At 38.2% G+C, this 23,229-nt stretch overlaps 3 protein-coding genes across 3 annotated transcripts; 1 reads left to right on the forward strand and 2 right to left on the reverse strand.

Annotated features, from left to right (window-relative positions):
- Positions 1–4,780: 4,780 nt before the first annotated feature.
- LOC132258404 (eukaryotic translation initiation factor 4 gamma 1-like) lies at positions 4,781–10,311 on the reverse strand. The gene is made up of 2 exons (XM_059755729.1): positions 9,543–10,311; positions 4,781–6,361 (listed from the first exon to the last, which is right to left on the reverse strand). Exons 1-2 carry the CDS (start codon positions 10,309–10,311, stop codon positions 5,016–5,018), a joined length of 2,115 nt encoding a protein of 704 aa, XP_059611712.1. The 3' UTR covers positions 4,781–5,015.
- A 373-nt stretch (positions 10,312–10,684) lies between these two features.
- LOC132258227 (uncharacterized) lies at positions 10,685–11,780 on the forward strand. Its single transcript, XM_059755429.1, has 2 exons — positions 10,685–11,418; positions 11,484–11,780. Exons 1-2 carry the CDS (start codon positions 10,892–10,894, stop codon positions 11,776–11,778), a joined length of 822 nt encoding a protein of 273 aa, XP_059611412.1. The 5' UTR covers positions 10,685–10,891; the 3' UTR covers positions 11,779–11,780.
- LOC132258234 (ADP-ribosylation factor 2) lies at positions 11,776–12,754 on the reverse strand. Its single transcript, XM_059755442.1, has 3 exons — positions 12,544–12,754; positions 12,204–12,466; positions 11,776–12,130 (listed from the first exon to the last, which is right to left on the reverse strand). The coding sequence occupies exons 1-3, from the start codon at positions 12,608–12,610 to the stop codon at positions 11,918–11,920; spliced, it is 543 nt and encodes a 180-aa protein (XP_059611425.1). The 5' UTR covers positions 12,611–12,754; the 3' UTR covers positions 11,776–11,917.
- Positions 12,755–23,229: the final 10,475 nt, after the last annotated feature.

The raw sequence follows: 23,229 nt of genomic DNA on the forward strand, positions 1-23,229 counted from the left end.
AGTTAAAATTGTCCAAAAAGTTTTCTAAATGAACATTTTCCAAGCCAAAATGACTATTTTTCAGATTATGTTCCACTTCAATACAATTTACCGTGTTTCTTGGCATCAAAGAGTCAGAATAGAGATGTTTATTGTATGCAAACGCCTAATCCTGCCAATGGCAATCTCTCTGACTTAAGAACAAGAATTGATTTGTTCAAGGGACCGATATTATGATCGGAAGTGTTGTATAGCTTTTGTGGAAGTGTTTGGCATTGGAAGTGCTAAAATAATTGGAATATTTGCATTGCAAATGCTTCTGTTTCAATAAATTGAGGCATTTCTGGATTAAATATGCTTAAAAAATCAATTTCATTGCTTTTTTAGGTTTTATGATTGATTTAAGACAGATTCTGACCATTAAATAACCCGCAAAATTATCAAAATTGTATTAAGGTTGAGAATATTTCTCTGTTTCTTAGCATATTTGAGCATTTTTGAGCGAAGAAACTTAATATGATTTGAGAAAAAGCATCAAAGATAATCATAACCTCACAAAATCTAATGTTTCTTTGTTTATTTCTGAAGTTTCTGCTTTAAAAGAACAAATTTAATCTCATTATATGATAGAAACATTCAGAGATTTACTATATTCACTCATTTCCAGGTTTATAAAGATTGAAATTAGTCCAAGAAGAATTTTATAAGCGGAATTCATAACCTTACAATTTGATTAGATTGTGAGAAGTCAGAATTCAGTATGAGAAACAGTTGAAGGAGTTTGAAAACCGATAGAAAATGCCTTGAGAGACGTTTAGAAGTGTCTGAAGTGTTTGGAATTCTTTATAGAGACTGTGGAAGTGTCTCCAAGTGGTGTACAGTTTTGTTAGAATGCGAATTATTCACTAAATCTGTTCGTGATTCATTACATAACCTAGAAAAAAAATCGATTCTGAGTGAAAATCGAAGGAAATCCAAAGAATCTTGATAATTTGTCAATAAAATAAGCATTCAGGAAAAGAATATTGTAAGTTTTGAGCACTTCCTGCACTCTTACTAGTCTGGTACACCACTTCTGCCTATCTTATCTCTCCCTTGACGCAGTGTGCGATCTCGCATGGAGGAAATAATGTCCAATTATGACCATTATTTCAATTTTAGTCCTTCTAATTGAAATGCGACAATTATGTTCACTGCAACGTGTGCAGTGCATGAAAGTACAAATTTAACACACATTTAATTTGCGGTAAAAGTGAACTCATATTTGTACTTTTGTCACAGCAAAGATTGCATTTTTTTCTTATAGTTGTATTATATTTTTACCAAATGTTTAGAGTGCGTGAAGCTGAAAAGGAAACTATTTACTCTATGGAGAAATGAGTAAACAATTTCCATGGAAATATTTCAACTCAACAGCGTGTGACGGGAGAAAAAAAAATAGAGAGAGAGATTGAAAAGTGCAGTGTTAGCAGTTGCCCTGCTGTCTCCTATGCCGCATCCCATTTAATAAATGCTGCATTTCAGAGTTGATGCACTCTTCCATGCGCGCAAACATTTCCCTTTGTCAAGTCCTTTGCGAGGCACTCACAATTTTCGTCCTCTCCATAAGCCATACTTTGGCTCTTCAGTTGTCATACGTTAGAATGGAGCGAGAGATGTGTGGCTCGGCAAAAGTGCACACACGCCCTGTGTGCTTTAGGTGCTTAAGTAAACAATTGACCCAAGCACGGGACTCGGCCAGCCGGAGGTCAGTTTCTTGGCACTCAGCGATCTGCACGTGCAGCCTGTGTGCCCACATTCGGCCAGGATGCGACAACTGCGCTGGGCGACGCCCGGCTCTCTCCGCAATCGCGCAAGAAAGCAAACGTTGCACAATTGACTAAAATACCCTCAGGGAGGCTAATTATGACGAAACATAACATAAAAAGGGGGTCACTTTTTTGCTTTCGTCCATGGGTTAAACGGTAAGAGATATCGACATGCGGTTTTCACCAAAGGTCAAAAGTCCTACTGCCGCTAGAATTTGGTGATGTCAAATTTAACCCTCCACTCCTCCTTCCGCCATTTTGAACACCCTCAAAAAACGTTTTGCTCATTTGTTCAGCCCCTATGGCATGGATCTTCTCCAAATTTCAGTATGTTACAGCTGGTATTAAGACCTTTCCAACAATTCGCCACTCAAAGACCTAGGTCCTTCCGGACCCTAGATATTAGGGTCCAAATTTCCAAAACTAAAAATGGCTATAATTCCGTTTCTAGTTATCCGATTTGAATGATTGAAAGCTCATTAGATGGATCTCGTAAAATTCAATCTTTCACTCAAACATCATAATTTGGTAGGATCACCGCTAGAGGTGCTAAAATAAAAAAAACCTTTTTTTGAAATTTTGAAATCGAATAACTCGAAAACTAGACTGTAAACTTTCTTTAAATTTTAGTATGTTGCAGCTGAGGTCGAGACCTTTCCAACGAACCCCCTTTCATGAAGATTGAAATCATAGGAGGGGAGATATGGGGGTTCAAAGTTTTCACCTTGATCGGCTTCTATCTCTATATAATTTTTAAGTCCAAAATTTTATTCAAAGTCAAAATATTTTGAATGAAGTTTATAGATACTTTGATAGTCAAGATTGAGACGTTTCTAAAATGTGCTCATTCTTTTTCGTCAATGCCATAGAACCTGAGATTTACCTGAGATGCCGTTTCGCTCTACTTATTCTGCTGAGACTCACGAATCTACTGAATTGCCTACTTTGTGGCGATTGAAATCCATCAATTAACATGTGCTTTTTAGTACTTTTAAGTATAGAACAAACTAAGGAACTTTATTTATGGTGGTTAAAGTAAATTTCAACAGATAATAAATAAAATTATATCCAAAATCACTTCAGTTTAGCTTCAAATCGAGTCTGTCAGAGTTCGAGTTGACAGCGTCGCCCAGCTTACCCATAAGCGACCCTTGGCGTTCGCCTATCACGTCCTTTTCCCTATATACACTCTCTCACATACCATTAGAGAGGAGGCAAATATGTGCAGGTCTTCTTCCTCCTATACATAGTGGACAAGTTGCAATGGCACTCAATTCACAAACTGGCCGGCTAAATGATTCAATTATAGCACTCGAAAATGGAGCATTTGTGAAGTTTCCTCGAATCTTCAAGCTCCAAACCGCTCTCACCGCATTACAGCCAATTCGGCACTTGATTTATATAAATTATTCTGAGGTACGTACAGTTCTCCCAAGCCCACCATTCTGGTTCCCACCTTCGCAACCTCTCCAGCACTATGTTGGCCAATTATTTAAACTTATTACTCCACATATTCCATGTTGCTACAATAATACAGTCGCACGCACAACCGCCCCGACTCATCGCTCACTTAGCGACAATCCGAGGGCGGGAGAGTTCTGTGCCCTGAAGGAGATTTCACGAAACAACATCAACAGTATTACCTCACTAATCCTCCAACTCTAATTCTCTGTTTCAACATTTTCTCCTCATATTTAATTATAACGTATTTATGCTCATCTCTGTATTAGGAATATTATTTCACCAACTCTGGAATATCAGACAATCTTTTGGGTAAAAAGTCCCCAAATATTCTCGTCAACTGTTGGCTCAGCTTTTCAAACATACTTCACTATGCAGAGACATTAAGTAACACGCTAAAAAGCTCAGAGGTGGACTTGAAATGCTCTCCGTCAAGGAGGAGATATTATCGTCAGAAGTGATATACAGAACTTAACGCAATATCACAAGAATTCAGTGTTAAAAAGCATTAATTTGCGCAAAGAATAATCATAACCTCTAAAATATTGTTCCAGGATACAAAATTGTCTATTTTACGAGCCGTTTGATTGAATTTCTACTCTAAAATAACAAAATTTCAAGGATAATTTTTAGGTTATGGTCCAAAGTGTATTGAAAAAGTGATTGAAATGTGAATTACATCAAAATAATTGCTGTAAACTTGAAATATTTCTTAAATACTGCTTCTCTGTAAGTTTTAAAGATCATACAAGTAAAAATGGCGTCTATTTTGGGTCCAGAGACCCTTAAATTTGAGGTTATGATAATTTAGACGGTTGAAAAATCTGTAAAGTTCAGAAAAGCATAGGGAAAACGCATGTTTTAAGCCTTGTCATCAAAAGGAAAATCACTAGGCGATTTTTGAACAATCTTAATGGTCTCAATTAAATATTTAAATATCAATTTGTGTTTTGATTATATTACAAATAATCAAAGATTGAATATTTTCGGCAACACATTCAATTAAATCAAATTATTTTCAAATATTTAATGAATATTTGATTGAAATTTAATTATATTTGATCATTATCTACTCATATCGCCGCCGGAGGGCAGCAAAGTTGGCGTGGGGGACGCTAATATCGCATTTCTCGCATAATTTTCTCCATCTTCTTACGTATTTTCACATTTTATGTCTTCCTGGCGTGATCCTGACCAGGAGAAAAGGAAATTTGAGCACGAAAATGAAGCTGTTTGCGCATAAAAATCCATATTTTATCATCAGATTATTCAGAGGTTTGTGAAATGCAATCAGAACTTCTTTATACCTTTAAACTGCTGCCTTCTAGCGGCAATTTGTGGAGAAATTTACTGAATAATCACAAGATTAATGGTCTGAAACCGCAGGTGATTTTCCCCTTGACTGCCACAGTTCTGGAAGAATCACAGACACTGTTCAGCCGTATTATCTCCCCCTTGCTCTCCATGAAAGCCATTCACATCAATTTGCTGCTGCCAAAGGACAAAGACCAGGAAAAGCTTGCATTTTGAGTTTTTACTTGTTTATTGTAGTTTTAGAATAGTTAGTTATATTCCAGAGATCATTCGATTACAAGTAGAACATTTCAGTCAATAAACTATTCATTAGGTAATCATTGAATGTTTGATTAAAGCTTATTTTCATGTATTACATCAAAGTGCGTGAAAATTTCTTTATGATTTGATGTATCTTTGAATTTATCCTAAACTAACTAGTGAAATTTCATAAAGAGAGAAAAAAAAAGAAAATTACATAGGTTTTTTGGTATCTTTCGTGGAATTGGCGCTAATCTCCTTAATCCACGTCTTCTGCAGATCATCCAAATCCATAACCATGAACTTTATGCGACTGGGAAACTTCTTCTTCTCCGTTTTGACCACATCCTTCACGCGCTGGATCAGCACTCGTGCCGAACTCTTCTCCTGCCTCTCCATTTGGCAACCAATTGTTGTAATCAGATTGCAAAAGAGCTCTATTGACATCAATGTGCCACATTTCAAGAGACTCTGCGCGCAGCTTTTCATCGTTTTCACCGCGAGCAGTTGAAAATTAAAAAGCTCCCCAACAAATTGAACAGATCCAATGGCGCGCTTTCGCATCACATCATAATCCGTCTCTGTGTCAAAGTCAGCGCCACTCTTCTTTGACATCTCAACACACGTGCCAAACTCATGCTGGACGCGATTGAGCAACATCCGCCTGAAATCCATCGCCTGCTCTGCCATCAACTCCGGCGGCGGTTTGTACACCATCGAGATTTGCTTGCTGAGCTTCGTGTAGCACTCCTTGAATTTCGGCTCCGTCACAGCCTTCTCAAACACCAAATCAATCACAGCGTCCAGTCTCTCCTTCGTATCGATTTTCAACTCCTTCACCTGCATCAGCAGCGCCCCGAAGTTCTTCGGTGTGATCTTATTGAGAATTCCCCGAAACAACTTCAGTAAATTCTCCGTCTCCACACGCTCATCGGCATCACTTGGCATTTTCTTAGCAAACACAGACGGCTTCCATGCATTCTCCACCACATTCAACTTCACATCCTCATGCATAGATAAACTCACGTGAATTACGTCTGATTGAGCTTTCACAGCAGACAATTTAGCACATCGCTTCGGTGACAATTTCCTCCCTGCACTTCCTCCACCATGTTGATCCCTCTTGCATCTCGTTGTGATTATGACATTTTCATTATTCTTCAGTGCATAATGTGGAAACAGATTATTCACAATCTGTGTCCTCTTCACATCAATGCTCCGAATGACACATGGACACTTCTTCTTCAGGTCCATTATGTGCTTCACATAAGTCTTCTTGTGCCTCAACTTGTGCATGATCTCCAGCGTGTACTGCTTTCGGCTAATCTCTGCGGGCACTTCGAGGATTCTTCTTTCCTCCTCCGCATCTTCCTCCTCCTCCTCCTCCTCCTCCTCCTCCTCATCATCGCCCATTTTCAGGGCAATGGCAATTGCGCATTCCTCCTGCTGACTCTCACCTGTCTCCACTGACGCATTGTCACTCGCCACTCCGAGCTCCTCTTCCACACACTCCTCAGTCGTTCCCTCACTCGATGTCAGTTCCAATGGAGTGGAAAAATCTGCAAGTTTTCAAAACATCACATCGCATTAGAAAAACCTCCTTTTCGTCTATTTACATTAATAAATTAGTTGAAGAATAAAAGGTCAAAAAAAACACAGAAGAGAGCGTGTAATATTGAGCATGTTAATTAACATTATAAATATATTTTAAAGAATTCAAAGCATGTTCCAGAGAGTTGTAAAACATCGTTTGCATTTTAAATAAACATTGTCGTTTAAATATCCGCTTGTCGTATCATTTTTATTTATATCCAAAACAAAGACATAAACCAACAAATGATTCGTTGCAACTTTACATTTTCATAGCTTATATTAGCGACCGTCCGGTGGCGCTAGTGTAAAGTGAGAATGAAAGACGATCGAGAAGGCGTTGCAAGACAAATTTAGGGTTTATTTAATACGAATTTCCGCTATCAGAAAGTCACTTTCAAGTGCATTTTTCCATGTTCCTCCGAAACTAATCTCAAGGAACTTCCAGGAATTTTCGGCAATTGCCAAGGAATGTTTTAAAAGCGAAGAATGTGTTCAACAGTGCAAAATACTAAATTCCAGTGACAAGACATCTTCATCAGCGACAATTCTTGACATTGGGCGTGTTTTCGATGAGATTCTTGAAGGATTTTGCTGGCCAGAATGTCCTGGAAGATGTCTTTGTTGTGACATTTCAGCACAGTCGCATTTTCGTGCGTGTCACGACATGAACGCGTGAAGAATAAATAAAATCAAAGGATCCGAAAACACATAACCCCAATCTGTTGCATTGAAATGTGCACAAATGGCCAGAAAAATCCAATAAATGTGTGTTTATTTACATAAAAACATCATTATTGTCTATTTCCATAGTTTTCACGTGAATTTTCTGACTCTTTTTATCTTTCATGTTTCACAAAAGATAAATTCTCCACATTAGTAAATAATACGAATCGTAATCTTGCAACGCCTTTCTATGAATTCATATTTTTGACAGCTCATTTAATATGATATGAAAGTAAAGTTGCAACGAAGCCAAAGACAGAAATATAAACAGATAATTAGTCTCTAACTACTGAAATATATTATTAGTCGTCTGTAATTACAGCGTTTGTCATTCAAATTAACCTAATTTTTATAACACAAGATATTCAAATGATAAAACATATTTCATTACAAACTACAGAAAATAATGAGTATTTATTGTGTTCCTTGATTTTTTTTAACATTAATTATTACCAATAAAATTAGTAAGTTATGCAAAAAAAACATGAATTAATTTTAAAATGTTAAAACAAAAATTAAGTACATATTTCTTAACTTTACAAGACTTCAAGGATTAATTTTATTTAAAAAATTATCACAAGCATATTTTTAACGAGTGAAAATTATTAAAATATTAATATTGATGCTTAGAAAATAATAAAATAATGTGTTTATTAATGATTTCAAGCATAAAATAACTTTAGAAATAACATCAAAACGTATCAAACTATAATATTAAGTCTATTTTTTCCAGAAACACACGAAAATTACAGTTTAAAATTATTATTGTTCGCCATACATTCCGGAACGTATTGGAGAATCAATGAAACAAGTATTTTATTTCTGAAATAGAAAGAATAATTTTCAGTCTGCATGTTAAAAAGAACAAAGAAATTAAGAAAATCGACAAAAACTCCGTATTTCGACACCGTTGCGAATTTCAAATGAATCTGATCTCAAGAATTCAAGCCGTCAAATTGTGTCTTAAATCAGAAATCTCATCATATTATATAAAATATGCAGAACACATAAAGAAAAAAAGATCAAAAGAAAGCATTTCGATGGATTGAAATTTCATTCTATAGAATTAAATTCTCGTTTTGACAATTTTCTTAAGTCTCTCGAAAACATTTATTCACACACACAAAACTAACTGCTGAAATGTGTGGAAACTCAAAGTTTATAACTTCTTTAATACCATATTGACCCACATATTTCCTCTTATATCAATTAATTAAACTAAAATCCCATGAAAGACCGCAACCTCAGCCAAATAATCGATAAACCTTTGAATCAACCCGAGCCACAAGTTGGAAATATAAAGTTGCAAAATTCTATTTAAATATTGGAATAGAAAGTTTCTCAAAATTTGTCCACCAGTGAATATTTTGAGAAGTTTCAAAAGCACAAAATATAATTCAGCCTTTCATCAATATTCGAACACTCACGCAAATGAATAGAATTGTTCTTTATAAAATAAATTATAATTCAATATATACATGAAACGCAAGCTTTACTCAAAGCATTGAATCAGTTTGTATACTTTATATAATAGGATTAAATCGAGGCTTCAATACAACTGTATATAAATCAATAAAGTCTATCAAAGAATCCTACTTTAATCGTCATGTTTCGTGGATAAAAACGAATTAGTTATTAATAAAGGACAAATTCTACAATAAAAGAATAGATTTGGTAATTTTTTCCTGTAAATTTGTACACTACAGATGAAAATTCGACCTAAAATTGAAATTTCATTTACGACGGGTGAATCGAAAATCATGAAAGGTCAAAATCGTGGTTAAAAAGAATTAAAAAAAAAAACAAAGTTTTTAATTTAGCGTTAAAATCGCTTTAAAGTTTATCGAATTTGTTACAGAACCCTAAAAAAAACTTCTGATTGTTCTGTTATTGTTATAATATTTCTTTTTAAAATTTTTCAGTTCATTTCATCGATATTTTTTTGAAATTTTTGATCAAATTATGAGAAATTTAATAGTTAAATTAAGATTATTTGTTTTCAAAGTTGATATTTATTAAGTTTTACAGTATATATTATTCAAAGAAGCTCAAAAAATAAACTTTTTATTCTTTAATTGTACTTTTCTTCAAAGTTTTGAAGTGAAAAAAATTAAAAGATATAACAAATATTATATTCATTTAAAAACTAAGAACATTTTAGAAAATTTTTGGTAATCTTTAAATTATTTCAGTTAAGTTTGACTACAGTTTTAGGCAATTTTCTTCGATTTTTTATAGTTTACACCACAAAACAAGAATTTATTTAATTCGTTTTTTTGGATAAATAATATTTCTCATTATTGTCCTATGAAATACAAATTTTAAATTTTTAAAAGAACTTTTCAAAAATACACAAGACAAACGTTTTCAATTCACTCGTCGATTTCAAAGTAGGCGATTTTCCGTAATTCATTGTCGTCTTACCTTCAGATCCTGTGTCAGGTTGCTCAGTTGGCGTCTCCTTGTCCGTCGGAATGTCTCTAATGATGTTTGTCGGACTGTCGCACGTGATGTCCGCCAGATCGCACTTGGCGATGGTTTCGTCCTCAGCGGAAATCACGCTTTCCTGAAGGAATTGGAGTTCACTCGCCTCGTCCGGCGCCTCGAGACTCTTGGCAATGGCGGCCGCTTTGGCGGCCTCTTCGGCCGCCGAGCCGCACTTCTCGCAGGCGTCGGGAGAGCTCTTGCGGAAGCTCTCGATGTGCTCCTTGCGGATGTCCTTCTTGGAGTTCGGATCCACAATGGCGACGGCATGGGGCGCGGCTCTTTCCCAGTGATTCTTGTTGTTGCCGCTCGACGGCTGCGGCGCGTACATGGCCGCGAAGGAGACTTTGGGGCGCGGCAGCGGAGGACCCCATTCCGGGCCCAGCGGGAAGCTCTGGATGGGCATCGGCGGCGGATAGACCTGCGGCACATAGGACACCGGCGGCGGTTGCATGGGCATCCCGAAGTGCGGCGCGTGCGGCGGATACTGCGGCTCCGGCGCTGTCGTGTACACGTGGCCCTTGGGAGCCATGCTCATCGGCGCCTGCGGCATCAGCGGCACAGTGGTCGCCGCGGGGCCCGGCGGACGGTATCGCAGGATGGGCAACTGAGGCTGCCAAGCGGCCACATTGCCCGCACGCCGACCATTTCCGCCACTCCATTCAGCCTTCGACATCCTCGTCCGCTTCTCACCATCATTGGACTGCATTTCAGCACAGCGAATGCGCTTCACAACGTCACTGTCTTCACCAATTTCACCTCAGATCACTTCTGTTCGAGCTTATCTCGGGGATCTTCAATAAAAATTCACGCAACTAACAGTTTTTTCTTCAGAAACAAACAAATTATTACAAAGTTTGCAGTTCACTCTGACGAAAACTCCATATTGTTTTTTTCCATTCCCAGCCGATCACGATTCGCTGCTCGCTTCACACGCGGCGAAAAGCGATCGCAGCGATCGCGGTGGCAAAATTCGCAAAATTCAAACGAAGGGACAAGAATAACGGTCAAAAGTTGCCGGAAGAGCAGAATAAAAACAGAAATTATTAATAACAAACACGCAGAAATACAACATCTTGGCTTTATTTCTCCACTTATGCAGGTCATTTGGCGACACATTGAGCAAATCTCTGAAATAGTTGTGGACTTCAGTGGGTAACGGTGCTGTATTTGCTGTGTTAATTGTTCCACAAAGATCAATTAGAACTCCGATTCTCCCATCTCAAGCCATCACCGCTCTGGCCAGAGATTAGCATGTTCAGTCACTTTCCCAGCGCCGTGCCGTAGAGATGAAATTACAGTGTTTCCTCCTCACACTGTGGCTCTTCTCCCGCACCTCTGCCGAGAGTCACAGCTTGACGCGGGAGAAGCGCTTCCTCATCTTCCCACCGACTGCTCCCACTCGGCACCAATTCATCTTCGGCATTGGTATCCCCCTGGATCTGGAGTCGGTCGCCGTGACCACAGGATATGTGCTGAAGGCGCAGTACTTCCTCCCCACGACGCCTGAGCATTTGCGCATCAGTCCCGTGTGGGAAACGAAGAAGACCCGACGGGATGCGCCCTCCAATCACTCTCACATCCTCCCGGACCTGCTGGAGGGGCACAGGGAGGTGTACAACGCCGACAGTGTGCTCATTGACGGGAACTCGATAGCCGTGGACGAGGAGGACTGGGAGTGGATGAGAGACGACGAGGAAGATGACAAGGAGGAGGAGGAGAAGGACGTGGACGAAGCCTTTCCCACCGACGATGACTTCACCATCGATCACACACGCTGGCACGTTTACAGAGGACTGGAGGCCATCGCCAATGAGTACCGAAGTGTTTTTCATCCCCTTCCACGCATCTAATCACTCTCACTTCTTCATCCCTCTCTAGGCGTGGCTTTGGCGGACGTGCGTGCGTCCTGAGGGTGATTTGCGAGACCGCCGAGGTGCCCTTCAACCGCAAGAGTGGCATTCTGGCCGAACTCATCCACATCCTCCTGACGCCGTCCACATCCAGCGATCCCATTTCGCAGCACTCGGACAACGAGTACTTCAGGGCAGAGCAGCTGGGCCGCAGCGGCGTGTCCTGCGCCAGGGAGTTCCGCGAGTGCTCCGCCTCGCTGCTGGACGTCGTGTCGGCCATCCACAATCCGCTGGTGGATGACATAGTCAAAATTCTGGCGTAGTATCTAAGACATATTATTGTTAAAATAAACTTCCGTACACAAATCTGTGTGCCATTTTCTTTTTTATCTTCTCCGTGGTTTTCCACCAATTTCACCGGGTTTCGTGTGTGTTCGCGAGTGAGGAAAGTGGGTGAGATGTCTATTTCTTAACCAGTTCATTGGACAGCCAATCTAGTCCCTCGTACAAGCCGTGACCCTGCGTGGCGCAGGTGGCCTGAATGTACCAGCGGCGGTTTCGCATCTGATTGAGGTTCAGCTTGTCCGTCAGCTCGGCCGCGGTCATTGCATTCGGCAAATCTTGCTTATTGGCAAATATTAGAATTACAGCGTCCTTCAGCTCGTCCTCCGTCAGCTGCAAATTGCGGAAAATTCGGGTCAAAACACAATCAAAAACATCAGGGAAATTTGATAAGCGCACAACTCACCATGTTCTGCAGTTCCTTCTCGGCCTCGCCCACGCGCTCTCTATCATTGGAATCCACCACGAAGATGAGGCCCTGCGTGTTCTGGAAGTAGTGTCTCCAGAGGGGTCGAATTTTGTCCTGGCCACCAACATCCCACACAGTGAAGCAGATATTTTTGTATTGAACAGTCTCGACGTTGAAGCCAATCGTTGGAATGGTCGTGACAATCTCGCCCAGCTTCAGCTTGTACAGAATTGTTGTCTTGCCGGCAGCATCGAGGCCCACTGCGGGGAGGGAGGGAAAAACACACGTCACAAGAGCCTCTCCCGGAAGCCTTCGCCCAGAAACGCCATAACCTCACCCATAAGAATTCGCATCTGTTTCTCGCCGAAGAGGCGTGAAAAAAGGCTGGATATCGTGAGTCCCATCGCTCAATTGTATCACCACCGCGACGCGCAGACACAGCAATCACAAAGTTGACGATTAATTGGGTGGGAAATGCAAATGCCACGTCAATTTCATAAAGAAATGCAGCGTAAAAATTACTTTGTTGGAAAAATGGTTGACAGCTGATGACAGAGCATTAGAACTTTTCGCCGCACTTCGTGACGCCATCGTTCAAGTTATCGGCAATCGCACGATTTTGCCGATTCAAACGGCGAACTTTCATCAAAGCTCAACCGTTTCTTTTTGCTTCTTTTTGCCTCTTCGCTGTGCGGTTTTGTTTACTTTGACTCCTTTTACACTCCTCGCCCACGAGATGAGGTTTTTTGCCGACAGTCTTGTTAAATAATTCCAACACAAAATGTACTTCGCTGTAGCAAATTGCCAAATATAAGTCAAATAATGAATGCGAGGCAAGATGAGAGAAGCCAAAAGCGTGGATTTTCCACACAGTGTTGCACCGAAAATAAAAATCCAACGTGCGCGAAGAAGAGTTGCAATCAATCTTAATCTTAGTGATTATGGCTAAAGCATTTTTATACGTAACATATATCACGGGCGCTTTCTGACCTATTTACATTACTCTCATGAAGATGTATTCATGAAGTATTTTGGAGAAATGATAAATTGAAGACACGAGATTTTGATGCATGTTTATCTCAATTTGTACTAAGAAAAGTTATTAGATTAATGTCATTCTCTGAAATCTAGTCATTGGAATATGGCTTGAATCCAAAATATTTAGATTCTAACAAGAAAACCTTCCACATGCCAGAAATTTCGCAGAAATCAAGGGGAAAACAATATGCCTTAAATCTGTACATCGCACTTCTTGACACTTCTTTAAAATTTGGCCTTTTTGCATACTAATTCCCATATTGTAATGATTCTCTTCACTTTCCATTCGACATTTCCGCAAAAATTCACTTAAAACCATTTATTTTGGATGCCTTTTCCGACCATAACCTCAAAAATATTACTAAAAAAGCTTTTAAAACTCAATTTTATTAGTTTATGATTTGCAAATGAACTAAGAATTGCAGATTTAGAGTCAAAATCATCTAGAACGCTTTCTAAATAAACATTTTTCAAGATCAAGACAATATTTTTGAGGTTATGTTCCACTTCAACTCAATTTGCAGTCTTTCTAGGCATTAAAGGTTCAGAAAAGCAATGTTTTTAACATGAAATCGCTAAATTCTGCCAATAACTAGCGTTTTCTCCGACTTGAACATCCAATATTTCTACCAGAATCCAATGAAAATCACTTTATTGAACATCTTTTCCGACCATAACCTTTCAATATGACTAAGAGATCTTCAAGAACACTCTTTGGAAGCTTTCTGGATCACAAAAGCATCTCTTATGATTTACCAATGAACTTAAAATCGTCCAGAAAGTTATCAAAATATACATTTTCGTGTCCAAATTAATATTTTTGAGGTTATGTTCGAGTTCAATAACCTAGAAAAAAGTTATTATGGTTGTTTCTACCGAAACCAGACATTTTGTCGGTAAAAGAAGTGCTCAGGAAAGGAATATTGTAAGTTTTTGAACACTTCCTTTATTGTATTATCTCCGCCTTGGCTGAAATAATAGCGCGAATCTAACATATCAACATTGTATCTCCTTACTGAACCACAATGGATTCTCTTTTTACCAGCCAAAGATCTTTGGTAGAAATATCACATTGGATTTGAAACATGAACACAATGCGCCTACATAAATATGCCGTGTGCGCCTATGCTTAAAAATCAATATAACAACACTAATTTCCTAATTACGGAGGTTAATTAGAATTCTGTTGAAGCTTCCGCAAAATCGTAAAACAGTGACACATGAGAGATTTATTGCCAAAATCCCGCGTGGTGTTGGAAATATCGGATGGGAGCGAAATTATCATAATAATTCATAAAATCACACCTATGTACTTTTGATCCGATGCACAGCGATATTTCCGCAGAATGTCTCATAACCAGATCATACATATGTACGTTGTGGAAATCGGGAGGGCGAGAGAAGAAAAAAAAAACATATTAATGTTCTTCAAAAAGTTTCTTCCTTACACAGCGCTTCGGAGGATCTGGCGTGGCGGAAAGGCATTTTCCCGGTCGAGGAGTTGAGGAAATAGGGTTGAAAATGCTGCGGGTGTAAATATTCCCAATGTGTGGCAAGAAAAAGTGCACTAAATTATGGCGACTTAGGAGTTTTGCTGGAAAGCCCTTTCGGCAGACGTTCCCAAACATCCTTCGCTCCTGGACGCCTTTCCCAAGAGAGAAGGAAAGCGCACAGGCCGGAGCACTCAAAGTTTTTCCTCCCAATCAAACGCAAACTTCCAATCGAACTGTTGCCGAAATGCTGATAGAGACAAAAGTTCTCACATATCGTTTCTTTCCCCGTAAAAGAAGAAAACTTTATCCATTCACGTTGAATTTTTCTCCTGACACACGATATGCAATTCCATCTCCTGAGCCCGCTCACGTCTGCCACATTATAAAAGGCAGTGATAGGCGTGGCGGGTAATATTAAATGACGTGTGCTGCACATCTTAGAGTCAAGGAGGATGATCTGTGACAAGACCACAAATTCTCATTTTTGTGCCACGAGAAACTCCTGGAAATTAATTTAACACACCGCCAACTCTGGCTGGAATAAGAAAATGATAAAAACACCAAAAAAGCTCTTAACACTGCGCCTACTGCAGATCTGCAAATTCAGGAAAGATGCAAAAATTCAGGATTTTCCTAAAAATATTCTTAGACTTCGAAAAAATATAATATTTGTCATATCTTTTAAATTTTTGGAAATTTTTTAAAATAAGTTCTTGTGCAATATACAAAAATTCGTTTTTTTAGAACTTTTTCTTGACTTTATCGGATAAAATATACTCGAACATTATTAAAAATCGACTTTGGAATCTAATATTCTCAGTTTTTCAGACAAGACTTCAAAAAAATACCAGTAAAATCAAGTGAAACCCAGAGCAAAGTCACTAACGGACTTTTGAGAAATCTCAATGGTCTCAATCAAATATTTAAATATTGATTTTTACTATCAAATAATCAAAATTTGAATAAAAAAAATCAAAAATGATCATTTTCCAAGTGAAATAGAATATTCTTGGCAAAATATTTCAATAAATTAAATTTTTTAAGTTCAAATTGTTGCCCTCTGGCGGAAATATGTGGAGAAAATAATCAAATATTTAAATATTGTTTAGAATAAGCAAAAAACGATTAAATATTGTATACAAAATTCAAGATTTGAATAAAAATTATGAAAAATTAAGAAAAAATTATTGAATAATTACAAATTAAATTTTCCCTTTTAATGAAACATTCAGAAAATAATTATTACAGTGCAATATTAGCAATTTAATGGAAGATTGGAAGGTTTTTTTTGAGTGTTTTTAGTGTAAATTCGGCAAAATTTGAAGCGAATTTAGCTCTGAATTTTCAAATTTGTTAAAAATTGAGCGGAAAATTTTAAAACCTTCAAATAAAGGCTACAATACATGCTTTAGAGGCAAGCTTCGTAGAATGGTTGCGACACTGCTACTTATTCCTTCCAAGTTTCATTCAACTTTTTTGTCGAAAACCGCAGGCTTCTGACAGTCATCTTTATGGAAGCCTTGCGAGAATTTCAGAGCATCTAACATTCTACCAGATCTATTTAAAAATAGAGCTACGTGGCTTTAAAATAAATTAAAGTTGTAAAATAAAGCAGAACATATTTTTCTGTATAATTTTTGATACAGTGACCTTTAATTTCATCCATAATAATGTCCTGATTGCCTTTTGCAACAATAATGAGCAGAACAGGAAATACTTAGAAGCCAGTTCAATTAACAACAGCGATATGGCGGAATATTAATTTTCACCCTCTTGTGAGAGCGAATGTGAAATGTTGTAATTCTTGGTGTTGCTGTTGCTGTTTTTCCACGTATTTTTCTCGTGTAAAGTATGGATTATGCAATTATGAAACAATTTAGTTTAGCATGCTCAAAAACTCAATTAGCAGGTCTCAGCCAATAAAAGTGAATTATGTTGGAAAAATATTTGAGGAAAAACACAGCAGAGAAAGAGAGAGAGAGATGATATGTATGTTGAGGCTCAGGCGCAACATATATATCGACGGGTGAATCGAAAACTAAGAAAAGTCGATTTATCATATGTTTTCGTCTTATGAATTTTTGAAAAGCTTTTTATTTGTTCTTCCTGTACAAAAATTTTGAGTTTTGTATCTTATGAGACAATAGTAAAAAATCTTATTGATCCAGAAAAAAAACACAAATGGAAAAGAATTGTCATGTTTTACGAATATTCATTGTTTACGTTGTACACTTTTTCCAAGAAAAATATCTCAAAAACATACAGTCAAACGCATAAAATGCCTTTTCAGAAAATTATTTTTAATTTTCAGTATCATTCTAAAATGTTTTTTTAGACTTTGAATGAATATTTCTTATATTTAAAAAAAAAAATCAATAATTTTGTAATAATTTCGAAACTCCTATTAATTTTGCCATATTTTAGTCAACAATTCCAATAAATACCAATAAAATCAACTGAAATATTTACAAAATGATAAAAACAGAGCAATATTTGCAGTTTAACGGACGATTTGAAGGAGTTTTGAAGGTTTTGAAGTGAATTTGGCAAATTTCGCAGCTTTATTAGCGCTAAATTTTGAACTTGCTCTGCTGAAAAATGGCAATTTAGACTTTTGACGGTTTCCGAGGCACCCGTCGATATGGGGAGTTGTGTACATGGCGAGGACTTGTGTGAAAGCTCGTTTCGGGAACGTGAAAATTTCAATAAATGATTACGGTTGGGGGGATATAAGTGAATTATTGTGAAGCATCATTGCTGAAAGCTTTCAAGAACAGTCTCGGCGCGGAGACAGAACAAATGCAAAGTGAAATATCCACGGGTGTTGAATGGGGCGAAGTGCAGAGCGAGAATTGGGGTGGTAACACGCGAATAAATCCCAGGAATTCCACTCCCATCTCACTAAAACGCTTTATCCCACTTTCGATTTGTTTTGTTCGCCAAATTAAATTATATGCATATGTATATCACTCCTTTTGCCACTGAGATATATATATATATATATATATATATCTAGTTTTTGTTGATCCCATTTACATTATCATACATGAAATTCATGTGGCTTTGTTTATGGTTAAAATAATCTGAGAGCGGCAGCTGAAGGAAAAACGGGGTGAACCACGAGAAGGGCATCGTGATGCTCTCTACTATCCACCCCCGAACAATGGATTTGCTGTTGCTCCCTGGCACTCGCCCACCCCCCCTGGGTGTGTGTACAGGCAACCGACACAGCGAGGATATGACGACTTACATACAAGCTCCTGAGGAGAAGTCTGGGATATCTCCCACATTTATTTCATATTTCACACAGCCCACGAGAGACACACCAGGGATGCTGCGAGAGCTTTGTCTGCGGTAAACGATTTCAACATTCATTCCGTACTTTCCAACATTTCGGGGACAATTACTCTCAACTTTATGAATTGTAATATCGCTCAAGATGATGCACAGCGAACCAGGAGAAACGAATTAGAGAGAATGTGTATCTCAACTCATACTTTTTGATCTCATCTCCTCAACTCATTGCGCTGGCCGAAGCCCGACTCTGTCAGTCATCGCGCAAAACATCAAATGCCGCAAAATCGACTAAAATGACATTAGGGAGGCTAATTATGACGAAATATGATACAAAAGGGGGGTCAATTTTTTGCTTTCCGTCCGTGGGTTAAACGGTAAGAGATATCGACATGCAGTTTTCACTTACAGGCTTTGGTGATGTCAAATTTAACCCCCAGACTCTTAGTCCGCCATTTTGAATACCTCTAAAACACAATTTCCTCATTTATTCAGCCCCTTTGGCATGGATTAGACCCAAATTCTAGTATATTACAGCGGATCTCTAAACCTTTCCAACGATCTGACACTTTAAGATCTAGGACATTCCAGGCCCTAGATATTAGGTATGTAAATTAAATTTGCCATAACTTCGCTTTTTATTATCCGAATGCCATTTTCCACCTGAATATCATAAGTTTATACAACCACCGCGAGAAGCGCTAAAGTTGAAGAAACGATTTTCAAAACTTTAAAACGAGATATCTTGTAAACTAGACTGTGTATTTCCTTTAAATTTCAGTAAGTTGTTGTCTAGGTCAGAACGTCTCTAAAAATAGGTTATAACTTTCCATAGCGATAATAGAACAAGAGTTAAAGAAGTTTAAAGTTTTGATTTTGTACGTTTTATAAGTTCGATTCTTTCAATCCGATTTTAGTAATTTTGGGCTCATTGGAAAGCTCTAGCAAAAATCTACAACTATTTAGAACAATAGAAGTTCATCTGACGAAATTTTGATCCAAAGTCAATCTATTTTAGACATTTCCAAAATGTGTCTAAACTTTTTTGTTAAAGCCATAAAACTTGAGTTATGGGAGTTTAATATTTTTGGTATCAAATTGGGTTTGTGATATTTCGCCCAACTCACCCATAAGCTAGTCTTGGCATTTTCTTATCAAGTTCTTTTTCAAGCATAATGAGAGAATAGAAAGACAGTAACTTTGCGCTAAAATAATAGAAATAATAAGTTCCTCAACGAGGAGATACTTCATAGAAAATTTCAAAGTATACTAATTAAAATAAGCCATTGTGATGCAAAAACTAAAATGTGTCAAGGAGTGTAGATAATATTGTTTGCCACACTATATAGTGCGGTGGGCGGATTATAATTTATACAGCGACGATAATATTAATGAGGAAATCAAATCTCCATTCACCATCTCTAATGTGCCAGGTAATATGTCGTCGTGTGCGTATGCATTGCCATTATTCTTAATAACATAATTGTATAACTATAGATTAGGATCAGTTATGGGCGTTCTCAGAACATTGTTACCCTAAATAGCACTCCAAGTGGGGGCTTCATGTTTAGAATAATGTTTCGCAATTAACAGTAATGATTGTAGTACAGCTCCAAATGCCCCCCGACGGTGGATGTATGTGCACTTGAGCAGCTCCCTTTTTTCCCTATTGTTTTGCTCTCCTGACCACCCCCAACCGCACAGGAGGGCTTGCCGGTGATGAAGAGCGGGAATCAACAGTCCTGGGGAACGACCGTGTTACACTCTGGGATTGCTCTTAATACCCAGGCCATGTAGCATAAACACTAAATGTGTGGGAATATAAAAAAAAGCAGAGAAGTAAGCGTGGTTAATCTTTAATCTCCCTGTGACGCCCATTTTCGATTAGCCCGGAAAAAATCAATTTTCCCCTGATAGGGATGGCTGGACAATGGAACAATTACTTGAATAAGTGGATGGGTTCGTGGAAGTTTCCCTGCTCAGAGCCCACAGTGTACATTAGGGGGTGAAAAGTACTTGCACACTGACATGGTGAGCTCTCTTAGAGCCAAGATGTACTCGAACGATTGTTAGAGTATCATCATTATACGTCTTAAGCGATGGAGATTGATTAATAACCCCATTCTCCGCCCTAAGTGGATGGCATGTCAAAGCTTTATAAACAGTATCACGGTGCAAGTTGATATACATTCTCGAATTAAACTTACATATCTCAAACGGTGCTCTCTCATGAGGTACTTCTAAAGGGTTAGTTAATGTACTTGTCTGCACTTATTAGTCTGTACAGAAGGAGACATACAACACAGCAGACCAAAATAATATACTAATTATGTATGAGAATATGCTTTTGTGAGCGAAGATTGAGTCCACCGAAGTTTGAGTGTCTGAGTGATGAGCAATCTTCCGAGTAAAACGGTGGAAAAGCTTTTTCCCCAGCGCTTATAAGAAGAAAGAAAGAAAAAAAGTAACTTAAGTTCATGTTAAGTCAAAGGTTGGACCTTCTCCTTCCGATTAGAATCTCGGTGCAGCATTAGACAGAAGAGACAGAGAACAGACAGAAAGGAGAAGATATTACTAATGAAGCGGATGAAATAAATCGAAACAATACTTTCTCCGTGCATATTTATTTGTTACTTGAAAAAAACTCTTGAATTCACTTTTTAAAGTGACGCTCTTTTATTCGTCGACCCACACGCTCACCAGCTGGCGCTCCGGTCGTCGTCAATGCTGCCACTCGTCAGATTTTAAATTCCCGCGTAAAGTCAAGCAAAAAGTCATCTAAATGGCAACTTCAGTTAACAGTAGGGCACAAACTTATAGAAGTTGAACTCCCTGAGGAATAAAGAGCTTGTATGTTCGATTGATGAAAAGAATACCATTCACCTTTCACAGATATGGGAAGTGTAGTCGTCCTATGCTAAGGAATCATTGAAAACAACTTTATTAATAAATTTTTGTATCCTAAACGATTTTATAAAATAAAAATAAAAGAGATTCACCAGACAAAAACACAATTAATATAATCAAAAAGGAATAAAACGTAAAAATCGCCGTTTTAATTCCTTGAACAGTCATAATAGAAATTATAAAACCAAATAAAATAGATAAAACGCAATAAAAAAAAGAAACCGAGCAGTAAATAATAGATAGAAATAAACACACATCAATTCAGGGCAGTCATTGTACTGAAAAATGCAATCAATAAATTTAGAAAAATAAAGATTTTTGTGAACAGTCAGATTACTTGATTAGCCAGGATATTAAAAAAAAACACATTCAAAGATTCCTGCTGTATGATTTATTGTGGCCTCGAAACGTGCAAATATATTAAGGTTTATTTCTTTTAGTTGTCATATAAAGATGTTTGAGACTACAGAATCGTTTCGGCAATGACATTCCCCCTTGGAATGTTCATTGACACTGAGACGGGAAAGGGTTGAAATTTAATGTCAACGACAGCGGCATATGTGAAATGACTGCAAAATGGAGAAATTTTGGCTCCTCATTCACGGGGGCGAGAGATGTGCTATATATATATGCTACAAACACAGGCGACGGATGCCTTGCGGAGTCCCAAAATGAGATATGTAATTTATTGTTTATTACCATCCAAAGACAAAGACCGATGACATCATCCATAAATCATGTAATTGAATGATCTCCTCTGCATCGTGAGCATATCAACTACATACTTCCTGTGACTCCACGGACAAGCGGTGGCGGCGGGGGGCGGTGGGGAGCTTCCAGAGAGGAAATGTAGTGCGCCTCCACTAAATGGAATTTCCATATTGTCTTATGTAGTATTTATGGTATGTGCCGCAACTATGGTGTGACGTGATTGGGAAGATATGGAAATTTTATGAGGACATCTTCACGCGTGATGACCCTGAAAAATTGTCTCGGCTGAGAGGTATAATACAGAGTGAAATTTGCCGTCGCACGGAAAGTGCGAGCTGGAAAGGACTTAATATATGCGAAACTAGGAGAGGCGAGAAGGAAAGCCTGGGATATGGTGGTGGAGTTTGATGTAATAAACTACATTGAATGGTGGCGATGGCGTGTAAAAAAGCGTGACCGATTTAATTAAATTCTTGCCATTTTGAGACGTCGCCCGCTCATAATATCCTTCCTTTTTTGCCTAAGCCATTTCGTATTCAAGGCGCACATACACATAAAGCCCCCTTTGACTTCTGATATCCCTCGACTTCGGCGCTACTACCCTCAATATTACATTCCATTGATTATTCAAGTCATAACGCGAACACTAATTAAGATACCTATCAATCTAATTATCAGTTTTTTTTTGCTGTCATCCATCTCTTGTGAAGATTAAACAGTGACTTTGGACTTTGACTCGCAATGCCCAAACATACACTCGCCTACAGCCCATATTTCTTCACAGATTAATGCCACTGGGGATATTTTTCCGCGCGAAAATTACACTCCGCGCGGCATTATGAGGAGGAATCCTGCATAAATGAGATGTAATTTATGTTTGGAACTCAATATAATATCCAAAGTGGCATGAAATGCCATTTTCCCGCGCACTCACAATCATTTTCCCGACCCTCAAACTTCAACGAAGGCGGCGGGGAAGAAGGAAAGCAGCGCGAAAGCCAAAGCTCCGATGCAAGAAAGCTTCCATGTGGAGCCACGTATATGCTCAGAGGCGGTAGGGAAATTATAAATGTTTATACTTGAAAATGGGAACGACACCAGCTGTCTGGAATAAACCCATGGCGAAGGATAATAGCGGCACATCGCAAATCTTGTTAATAGTTGGCGCGTTCCGCACTGTTTTTCCCTTTCAACCCACACCAATCATTTACCCAGATATTCACATACACTAACGAGGGTAGGAATAAAACATTCGCAATCGCCTCTTGGCTTTCTTCTCCACATTCACGGCGATTCTTCTCAAACTGTCAGTTACAATTATATTTCATGGATGGATAATTAAATGCTGTTGTCAATCAATCTACTCCATTTGACTTCTCAATCACCTGTTGGATACATTTTAAGAACACCCAAAGAGATATCAACTGGCTGTACAACAATAACTACAATCATTATTCATGTCATGACTTATAATTTCAGACATTTTCACTCATAATTGGGTAGTTTAGTAGATGAATACAAAAATTATTATTAAACGAGATTTATGTACAATTCACGTACAATTTCTGTTGATAATTGCT

This window comes from Phlebotomus argentipes, unplaced genomic scaffold (genome assembly GCF_947086385.1).
Source record: "Phlebotomus argentipes unplaced genomic scaffold, Phlebotomus argentipes genome assembly scaffold_4, whole genome shotgun sequence".
In the NCBI taxonomy this organism is placed as follows: domain Eukaryota; kingdom Metazoa; phylum Arthropoda; class Insecta; order Diptera; family Psychodidae; genus Phlebotomus; species Phlebotomus argentipes.

Bases quoted from the DNA above. Each gene is read 5' to 3' on its own strand.
- LOC132258404 (XM_059755729.1), bottom strand. From the start codon at position 10,311: ATGCAGTCCAATGATGGTGAGAAGCGGACGAGGATGTCGAAGGCTGAA. The intron at 6,362-9,542 runs GTAAGACGACAA...GAAAACTTGCAG, and splicing joins ACCTGACACAGGATCTGAAG to ATTTTTCCACTCCATTGGAA.
- LOC132258227 (XM_059755429.1), top strand. From the start codon at position 10,892: ATGAAATTACAGTGTTTCCTCCTCACACTGTGGCTCTTCTCCCGCACC. The intron at 11,419-11,483 runs GTACCGAAGTGT...ATCCCTCTCTAG, and splicing joins CTGGAGGCCATCGCCAATGA to GCGTGGCTTTGGCGGACGTG.
- LOC132258234 (XM_059755442.1), bottom strand. From the start codon at position 12,610: ATGGGACTCACGATATCCAGCCTTTTTTCACGCCTCTTCGGCGAGAAA. The intron at 12,467-12,543 runs GTGAGGTTATGG...CCCTCCCCGCAG, and splicing joins ACAGATGCGAATTCTTATGG to TGGGCCTCGATGCTGCCGGC. The intron at 12,131-12,203 runs GTGAGTTGTGCG...CGCAATTTGCAG, and splicing joins AGAAGGAACTGCAGAACATG to CTGACGGAGGACGAGCTGAA.